This window comes from Grammomys surdaster, unplaced genomic scaffold (assembly GCF_004785775.1).
Source record: "Grammomys surdaster isolate TR1022 unplaced genomic scaffold, NIH_TR_1.0 126118, whole genome shotgun sequence".
Taxonomy (NCBI): Eukaryota; Metazoa; Chordata; class Mammalia; order Rodentia; family Muridae; genus Grammomys; species Grammomys surdaster.
In genome coordinates this window covers 4,023,736-4,034,465 of record NW_021620926.1, presented here as the reverse complement: position 1 = coordinate 4,034,465, position 10,730 = coordinate 4,023,736, and the positions used below count along the sequence as shown (strand labels likewise).

Sequence of the window (10,730 nt, the reverse complement as noted above, 5' to 3'; positions counted from 1 at the left end):
CTTCTGGGCACCAGGTTAGACTGCAGCCGACTGGGATGTGTGACTTCTGGGCACCAGGTTAGACTGCAGCCGACTGGGATGTGTGACTTCTGGGCGCCAGGTTAGACTGCAGCCGACGGGGATGTCTGACTGAATTTCAATAGATGTGAGCAGACATCTTCATAATATGTTTTTAAATCATTCTTATAATTCCTAAATTTTAAATTTAAAAGAAATCATGCTTAGCCTTAAATATTGCAGTAGGGATTTCATCACTAATTCAGGACTCTAAAATAGACAAAAATTTTATGTTTCTCTACAGAAACATTTTTACTGGATATGGATGTATGTATGCATGTATGTATGCATGTATGTATGCATATCAACTTTATTCTGGTGGCACATGCTCATTTAATATAACCTACATATAGAATTTATTGTCTGTGGATATTGATCATTTCTGTGATATCTTTAAGTTATTATATAATTTCAAAAAAACATACTTTTCTGGTATTTAAATTAAAACCAAGACCCTTTTCTACCTTTTATAAAAACCATAAAAGCTATAAATATGTTCTCTGGTTCTACTGAAGGCTGTGATTGTGTAATTCTGGGTAAGTAACTGCCTCGGTCTGTGAGGGAGTCTCCTCTCTGAATGAGTCTCCTTCATTGCTCTTGCGAATTGTCCTTTAAACCGGATTATTCACATCTAGCAACAAACCGTTTCTTTATGTTTGAGCTATTAAAGGCGTGGGAAGTTTGATTTACAAGAACCTGATTCTTGTGGTTTGCCACCTTAAATTGTGACCTACTCAGGGATCTGGGAGGGCCTGACCCCTGATGTGAAGTTTTCCGAAGCCCTCTTCCCGCCCCCCTGTTGACCAGCCACTGTCCCGAGCTTTCTTTGCTCTGTTGGTCAGATTTCCTTTTTTAAGATGACACTTTTGTCTATGCAGGTGTTCGGAGAGGGGACTGACGCTGTAAAGAGATCTTTAGAAGGAATATTTGATGACACTGTTCCGGACGGCAAGGTAAAAATCAACACAAGGGCACCAGCGTGGGCACGGTGCTGCGATCTGGGGGGAAACTAAAATTCAGTACACCCAGTATGAAAAGCTAAAACGAACAGGTTCTTACAAACATTATATAACAGATTACCACAAGGTGGGGGAAACCATTTTATGTTTAAATCTTGGTGCCAATAAGAACATTTCCCCCGCTGACATAACATTTTCCATACTTGTCATCTGATGTGTAAGATTTCAACTAGAATATAAGATTTGAGTTCTGAGTTAGTTGAATACTTAATGTCACTGCTAATTCCTTTTTATGTACAACTTTATTCCCAAGAGGTGAGTTCTTAGTGCCCTCACTCTCTGCCCACACATGCTATTTTGTTCCCATTAATTTCAAAGAAGTGTTCTGATAGTATCTTCTTCTTTTTAAAAATGCATTTGCCTCCCAAGTCTAATACTCAGGCATGATTCAACCTTATGCTTGAATTTAATAGGGGTTTTCAAATTGTCAGGATTAAAACCCCAGAAAGACCCTGATTTCCCCATAGCCACATTTTGTAGCCTTACAAAACAAAAAACAAAAAAACAAACAAAAAAAAAAACCCCATGACCTCCTTTTCCAGGACTCCAGTTCTACTTTCCTTGGGATTCTACTGCTGACAGCAGAATGTCTCTGTGGTTTTCTGGTTCCCATCTCTAGGATCAGTGCAGCAGAATTCAGCTTTTGGTTGCCAAGCAACCAAGTAATATTAGTCAGCAGTGGCTGAGCCCAGTGTTCTAGAAGGATCTGATCCACAGAAACTATAGTACAGTATGGTGGAGTTCTTGGTATTAGAGAGAACTGGGGAATACTGGTCACAGGAAAGGCCTTTCTTTACTCAAACTTCCTGGATGTGTCATCCTGGGTCTGGAGGTGGCTAGCTCAGAGAATACTACATTCTCAGGGCACCTTCTGTGAATAATTGTTCACGATGAAATTAGATTACACGCATATACATTCCAAGCATAGTTTTAAATATTTACCTTGTCATATCTGAAGATGGCCAGTTTTGCATGCATTATACGTTTTAACTGATGCAGCATCGTTTCCTGCACACGGGGTATGGGAATGACAGAAGTTGTGAGTTCCCGTGAATGTCTGTGGTCTCCATTTTTCTAGGCTACCTGTTTTAAATCCAGCTTCCTGGCGTTGCCTCAAAGAGCAGTTTAGATGCAAATCTAGGGTTGACCCAGTGCTAAGGGGCACGCATTTAATGTGCCATGTGGGAGCAGCCTGGGAAGTTCCAGCTGTAGGTAATGGGGTGTGGGAAGTGATGGTTTTGTGGCAGTTCTCTCCCTGGAGTCCAGCTTCTGTGTGAAAGCTGTAGAGTTCAGAAGGAGGGCGGTGACTCTTCCACAACAGGAGTTTCCTCTCACAAAGCCCTTCCTCATTCCTGGACCCCACTATTGCCTCAAATGGAAGTCATTTTACCTCCTCCCAGCATTTCCTGAGAAGTTTGTCTCTTCTTGTAGGTAGCTGCTTTCGACTGTGTTCTTGGGCATCTGTAGATACATATTTACCAACCAGTGGCCTAGGTTATTAACCCTTAATAAAACTGTATTACTTGAGTATCAAGCACGTTCACATTACAACAGCCAAACACATCTTTCCCTGCTTATTTGACGAGGCTCCTAAGGGATTATGTATCCACAGGATGCTTTGTGCTCTGGCTCGTCCGCTTGCTCAGGTTCAGCCCAGCTGCATTTGTACACGATCTTACCCCACGTTCACAAGTTTGGTGCTCCCTACCCTCAGTCAGTATGGCTGACAATCGTGATCCTAAGGAGGAGGATAACTGTGAGGAGCCCTGAAGCTCTTTGAACTCCATCTGGGGTGTGGCCTTGTTCCTCCCAGGGTTGTCTTGGAGGCCCAGGGAGTACACAGGACACTGCTGCCTGTCCACCTGTGGTGTCAGGGTATGATCTCTATGAACATAGTTCCCTTGGGGGCTCATTGTTACTTTTCAGTATAAAATTGACATGGCAGATATTCTTGCAGATGGAATTTTCTGCCCAAAATTCAAAATGCGTTTGTGGATGAGACTTTGGGCTGAACCAAATGATTTTGCTGTCTGCTCATCTGTGCCATGCTCACATCATGGCCGTAGACAACTTGGGGACGTGTGCCCCATGTCCTGAGTCAGAGGCTGCCTGCCTTTTCTCTCATAAAGCTCCTTTCTCAATAGCTCTGTCTCTCCCAGGGGTCTCCTCCCTCCTAGCAGGCACCCTCCTTCCAGCCTAGGCTGGTTCCCTGGGTATAGATAATCTGGGCGTCTGACATCATCAGACATGGACTGCTGCAGCTCTGGTGACTTTGCTTCTTATCACAGAGGGAGAAGGAAGTGGTCTTACCCAGTGTCCACCAGCACAATCCTGACTGTGACATTTGGGTCCATGAATATTTCACTCCATCCTGGTTCTGCCTACCCAACAATCAGCCAGCCTTGACGGTTGTCCGGCCAGGGGACACTGCGAGGGATACCTTGGAGCTCATTTGTAAGGTATGTAGTTCTTCGGGTTGTTCTCCTGAGAAGAGCAGAATCAGGTGGCGGCCTCTTCTCTGCCTGTGGGCACAGTCTGAGGAGGAGGCTGATTATGCCTGGCACTTGTGAGCACAGTCTGAGGGAGGCGGCTGGGTATGCCTGGCACATGCATTCCTTCCTGATAGGGCTCTATGTGTAAGGAGTGTCTGAGAGCTCTTCGGAGTGCTTTGTCTTCATGTCCCAATGTCATACATTTATAATAAATACACCACCTCTCGCTGCACACAGTAGAGAGAATCTGGGATGAAGACTGAAGTTTTTAGGACTGAAAATGCAAAACCCACCGCTGTGGACACTCTGCTACTTACCCTTCTGTTTTCTACACGCTTGCACATGTGTGCATCTAATTGTGTCATCCCATTTAGCCAACTGATGTTTGACTAGTAACCGATACACCCGTGACACCTTTAGGTTAGGGAAAATCTGAAGTGCATTTGACATGATGGGACAGTGACTGGTTTCATTCTAGTTTTACCTCATGATGTAGAAATGTCTTGATCTTTTTTCCAAGGTGAGCCTCTTCATATCTGAGCCCCCTTGGGTTTTTACTTTTCTGTACGTGAAGGAATCTGTGGTCTTAGATCGCAGCATGTCTGAAAAGGAGTGTCACTTACCCTGATTTGTGGATACAGGAAGCGAGGCACCGAAAGTTTTAGGTACTTGCCCAAGTTCACATCACAATCTGAAAGGACAGGAAGACCAGTCAAGTGAGCATGGGAGAGACAGCCCCGTTCACACTGCCCCCAACTGGGGTGTGTGCAGAAACTCCCAGAGCCTGTGAGAATCTGTGGGAAGAACAGTCCACAAGGCTCAGAGGAACCTAGAATATATTCTTAGGGGAGTGAGCTTCCACTGTATCCTAATTTTACTCTAGAACCATTTGGATGAATTAAAAAAAATGATATTTTAAAAGCCCTATTCATTCAGCATATGATTTGTAAATGCTGAATAATTTCACCCTCAACAAGAATGTTGTGATTACACTACCAAAAATTTATATATGCTTTTTAAAAAATGACTAATGCCTAATATTAAGAAATATGGCTCTTCCTGTGAATAGGGGAGGGGAGGATGAAGGAATCCGGTTCATACAAGACTTCAACAGTCTTATGTGCAGAAAAGTAGATCCACCTGTTGTTTCAGGACAAAGCTAAAGTTGGCCCCCACATAGACATTGAAAATGAACGGTAGCACCTCACACACCTCAGTTCCTTCATGAACACAAGTTCTAGCCTTCAAACACGATGATGTCTCTGCTCATGGATTTTCATTTTAATTACTTAACAGAGTTGGTCTTCCAAGGATGGATGTCTGTGTTCCTTTATTTAGAGCTGAGCTCAGTTCTTTAGAGAGCTGCCACTATTCTGCAGAGCTGTGGGTGTAGTTCTTAGTTGCTGAAAGTTGAACTCTGGCTTTTTTGCATAAGCTAGATCCTGGAAGGAGTTTCCAGGGAGTGACATAGCCATGGAGAGTCCTTGAGGAATTGAAAATTAAGCCATAGTTTTGGAGTGGCCTTGTTTTTGTGGGGAATTGGTTTGTAGAAGGATGATGAATTGTTTGGATCAGTATACATACTTTAAAGCATTTAGCCTTTCTAGAGACTAAAAGGAACTAAAAGGTAATATCACCTCTGATGTACAAATCAAATGATACTCTCACCCTGTTACTCTAGTTTTTGGCTCCTTACCAAGTTCCTGTGGGCATCCTTAGGGTACCAGTCCCTTTCTGTGAGAAAAATGGATCGTCTTGTCCAGTGTTCCTGGGTTACCACTGAAACCATCAAAACATAGAAACAAGACAGCACCACATAGAACAGCTTATGGCTCCTGAGTTTAAACATGGAAAACTTCCTCGGTATACTTTAAAAAACTGATAGTCTTCAGAGAAGCACCTATGTAGGATAAATTATATAGTGTGCTCAGACCTAGGTGTCTTCCGGAGTCCTGTGTAATTGGTGGAATGGTTTTTTATTCCTAAGGATAGAGAGGGAAGAGAGGGTGTGGGATGCATTATAAAGTGATCTAATGGCGAGTGTGGTTTTTTTATGTCATTATTGTTGAGTTCTGCATTGGTGACGGATGCGGTTCCTAATATCTGATAATCGATCTCTTCGTCTGTCTCTTGCATTAGCTCATTCTCTCTCTTACCCTTGACCTACATCATTTCACCTCAGTTCATTCTCTGCCATCCATCCGGTCACCAGTCAAGTTCTGGTCTAGGAAATGTTTCAAGATATACATTTTGCCATGTCAGCCTGTGGTTTTCTTTAATATAATCAGATTATTGCAATTATAAAAATATTGCAAAGATGATCCATCCTTTCATAGTTACTCATATTCTTCATGTTTGAGCGTGGTGTCAAGCTACTCCATATTTTTATATATGTATGTATCTGTTTGTATATGTGAAGGCCGAAGGACAACCCTGAGTGCCTTTTTCAGGGACACAGTCCACCTCCTTTGAGTTAGGGTTTCCCACTATCCTGGGCCTCACAAAGTTAGCTAGACAGGCTGACCAACTAGCCCCAGGGATCCCCCTGGCCCCTGTCCCAAACACTGGGGTTGGAGTGACATGCGACCACTCCTGAAAGTTTTATATAGCTCTTGAAGTAGGCCTCAGGTCCCATGCTTTGGAAGGCACACACTTTTCCACTCAACTGTTTTCCCAATCCAATTCTTACGTATTTTAGTGGCTTGAACTATTTATTAAAAAGAATTACATAGCTACTTAGTCCTTTGAAATAATTATAGTAAGATCTGAGGTTTTTTTTTAAATGCCAACTAAACTTGCCCAGTTGTGATATTTATTTTATGACACAATTTACAGCTAGCTTTCTTGACTCAAAACGGTTATAATACTAAGTGATTTCAGTAAATGTACTCTGGAAAGCAAATTTGTACTATTTAATTTTTTTTCCCCTAATGGAATTCCTTTTGCAAGGAAATTTTCTCTCGAATGTTTTGCAAAGTCAAAACAAGCCAGATGTTCAACAGTCATTCATCAATATTCTCTAACACTTGGATTCTTTTCGCATACGCGGTGTTAAGAGCGAGGTTGTAGTTCTGCCTGCTTTGATAAGGAAGTTCATAATATTCTCCTTGAGAGTCAGGAGACTGAGTTAGCTCCCTCTTTGTCTCAGATCATAACTCCTAAACTTTCGCCAAGTGGGAGGACACACAGGAATACTTATCCTCTGCGTCCTGATTTTAGTATAACTATTCACCACCCGAAAAGGTCTTTAGATTTCTTATTAAACCTATGTAAATATTTGCTTGTTTATTTATTTTTGAGCCTGAGCTGGTCTCATCCTTGAAACACTCCTGCCTTAACCTCTAGAGCGCAGGGGCTGTAGGCATGGGCTGGCACCAGAGCGCAGGGGCTGTAGGCATGCGCTGTAGGCATGCGCTGGCTCTAGAGCGCAGGGACTGTAGACATGCTTTACTGCCGCTCCAGCCCGCCGCTGCCATTTTCAGTCATTGCACGTATCCATCTTTAATTTTTAAAGTTATCAGACAGTGAGTAATAGAGAGAAGTTTGGGGAAAGATGTGCAGTGTGAACCATGTTTACTAAAACCCAACTGCTGTTTGTCGTTCCCTGTGCAATTCCAAATGTCAGCAGTGTGGTGTCTAGGGATGGTGGGGATCCTCTCTCTGTTCAGTAGTGCCCGACGGCTGGCTAGTGAGCGTCCCACTGCGGTTTGTCCCAGAATCTCCTGGGTGAGGGTAGAACAAGGCTGTGATGTCCAAAAGGTGACGGTGGTAGCGGTAGTCTGGTTAGGACTAACCACGAGTGTTTATTAATGACAGCAGTAAGGTGGCCAAGCTGCTTTGTCCCTGTTATTGAGACCACATGAAACTCATTCCCCCTTCCCTTGCGCTTTAGTAGGGAACAGATGGCAAAACAAAATGTTTGCTTGTAATTAAAGGTTTTGTGAAGCCCTGGGAGAGTAAGAAGCATCCCCCCCCCCCCGCCCCTGCCGCGCCCCTCACAGGCACACAAGGGAAACTTTTCTTACTGGTCATATCACCCCAACCCTTAAAAGGCTTCCCTGTTGTGCGATCCGCTGCATGCTGCCAGGGAACTCATTCCCACTTTCTGGAAGTGTGTTTTGTGGTAATACATGACTGTCCTCTGTGCACGTACTTATTATAAAGCTAAGGCACCACTCCTCTGTCTCCAGTCTCCACACACCAATTCTCCAAACGCACGCTCACCCCAGAGGCCCCCAGTGATCTGGCTGGTGTCTGTTCTCTTGCTGCCTCCCGGAGTGCCCACCGGGCCTCCTGCTCACACTGAGCTGTGACTTACTAAATGTTAAGGGAATAATGACTGGAATACCATTTTGGCCTATGTGTTTATACTGGCAGTATAAAGTAATAGTTTTTACCCACTACAATAAATTTCACTTATTAAAAGATACTTCTCATAACAGGACATTGAGAGATATTTTTTATCACTTACTATATATATATATATATATATATATATATATATAGTAATATATATGTATAATATGTATATATAGTAATATATACATATATATGTATATGTATATATATAATTGAAATTTTATTTTAAAAATTTGAAAAATTTCAAATGTATGTAGAAGTGAGATCCCTCCATGTAATAAATCCCCATGTACCCGTTGCATAGAATATATAATTACCATGTTTCATTAGTTTGTTTATCCTGCCTCCAGGTGTGGATGACTTTGGAAGCAAATTCCAAATAGCTTGTCACTTACTTGCTAGTAGTTTAGGGTGCATTTTCAAATGATAACGACACTTTAAAATTAAATTTACCCATTTAAATTTACCCTCTCTTGTGCTATAATTTCATGCTATTCTGTAACATTTGAAAAGCATGTTTCTTCCCCACCCCCACCCCCCCATGTGTCTTCTTGGCTGTATACTGAAACACATTTATAAAACTATATTATCATGATATCTTCTGTAATCAGATTAACTCAAGGGTGACTTTTTAGATAGAGGAGCGGTAAGGCCCTGAGAACTCTCATTCCCAAGCCGTTTGATGTGCTTCCCAGGTTGGAGGCACCTTCGCATAGCCCTGAGGGAGTCCTATTCTGGGATATATAAGCAAGACTGGAACTCAGGCCTCTTGCTTGTGTGCTTGCAGTGAGCCACTAACACTTGTCTTGGGGCCCAGTCCTTTTCTCTCTTTGTAAATCTTTCCTTCATTTCTTGTGACCATGTGAGTGTGTGAAGTGAGTGTGGGAGCTTCATTAATAGATTTTGTTGAAAGCCCAAACCAAACACACGGACAAGAGTCTGCGACTCAGTTTTCTGTACTGGATTGCATGATCCCTGTGATGTTTTATTAATGAGTTCCAGGTCTGATTTGTAGTCTAACCTTTTAGATATAGAAACCTGCCACTCACCCCCATCCCGGTTGCCCCTAGGAAACAAGATAACAAGTCTCATGCTCTTGGGGGCGTAATCACTTCTGTTTACTACTAAATAGGCATTTTCCTTCCTTCCCTTCCCAGGCACATCAACTGGATCATTCCGCCCATTACCTGCGCCTGAAGTTTCTAATGGAGAACAGGATGCAGTTCTACATTCCGCAGCCCGAGGAGGACATTTACGAGCTGGTAATGTTTACAACCACTGTCCGCATACACTCTTGTCTGAGATAATTTTCAAATTATGCATGTACTTGTGGTAATTGTAGCTAGTGGAACGGAGCGAGTTCTGAAATGAACGAGGTTTATCCAGAGCTCTGAAGCTGACAGAAGTAACCTTGCTTATCCCAGAAATCCCAGAGCGGAAAGTTGCCTTTGCTTGTCCAAAAAGCAGGGCTATGCCGTCACCAAAGACGTTGAAACCCACAGATGATGCTCAGATAAGAGTTTAGTCACTAGGACCAACCTTTGCTGAATACTTTTCTTTTTAATTGGTGACTCTAAGATCAGTTGGCGGTTGTCACAGTGGAAGCACTCCAGTTTTGTGCAACTTATACATTTTTATCTGGACTGATGGGTTAAATCTTGTGGGTGTAACACCCCCCACCCTACCTCCCTGCCCATCCATTTGATGCATCAGCCAGCTTGCTGAAACTGCGTTCATATAGATTCTTGGAGACATCTATGGATGTCTGAGTTTCCATAGAGGTAGAGAGAACTTGGTTTTTGATCTGGGCCTGGGCTTACATCAGTTCTTCTGCATATCAATCATAGGGGACTGGCAAGCAGAAGACACCAAGACTGAAAGTTCTGGGATTTTACAAAGGGCACAAGAGTGGTTTCTCAGTAGGTGTTAGTGGTTGTCACCATGGTAACCACTGGCAGGTTCCTTTTCTTAGCAGAGCAGTGCTGTTTTTTCAGTTCTAATAAACAATGGTTCAGGGAATAAGGGCCTCTTTGGAGAATGTTCTGGCCTCTCAGTACTTAGTCATCCTTCTGGAGGGAGGACACAGAGCTGTTTGCAGTGGATATGGGGATGAAAACAGGGGAGTGCCTCGCAACAGAAAGCAGAACTGGAAGTACAGCCCAGAGGTTCCTGTTGGAAAGAGGAACCACCGTGTAGAATTTCATAGGGAGTGGTATTTTAAATCAACTTCTTGAACTATACTTCTTCAATTAGGAAACTCTCGCCAACCTTAAGCACGTGGTTTGAAGCCCTTTGACAGATATATATAGTTGTTTCCACTGCATGAGTTATGGTTCGGAATGTTTCTGCCAGCCGAAAAGGTCATCCCAGATCTTGCTCATTTTTTTTTTTTTTTAAAGGAAATAGGAGATAGGAGGTTGTTCTCCAGTGACAGTCTGATCATGTTATATGTTGGAAAAGGGTGGTTCTGTGGTTAAGAACATGGACCATACTTCCAGAGGAATATTGTGATTCTGGGCTATCTGATGCCCTCTTCTGGCCTCCGTAGTCACTGCACACATGGTACACAAATGTGCCTACAGACAAAACACTCATATACATAAGATAAATATTGAAAAAGGAAAAGGACCTAAGTGATTCCTCCATTCTAGGCCACTGCTGACTGTGTTGGTGGAGCAGGTCTCGTTAAGAGTGAGGAGCCAAGATGTTCCTTCTGAGAACTAAATAGCCAGTTGTGTTCTGTGACACAAGGAGTCCTCTCCTTGCCAAAGAAGAAAAGCGTTAGCCCAGCGGTACAGTCCTT

The 10,730-nt window shown here is 42.9% G+C and overlaps 1 protein-coding gene across 1 annotated transcript in view; it reads left to right on the top strand.

Moving 5' to 3' along the window:
- Tiam1 (T cell lymphoma invasion and metastasis 1) overlaps positions 1-10,730 on the top strand; it is a 119,538-nt gene that overhangs the window by 41,392 nt on the left and 67,416 nt on the right. The window contains exons 7-9 of the mRNA XM_028756367.1: positions 936-1,010; positions 3,365-3,535; positions 9,085-9,189. Of these exons, the coding sequence (XP_028612200.1) occupies positions 936-1,010; positions 3,365-3,535; positions 9,085-9,189 (351 nt within the window). The remainder of the gene's footprint in view (positions 1-935; positions 1,011-3,364; positions 3,536-9,084; positions 9,190-10,730) is intronic.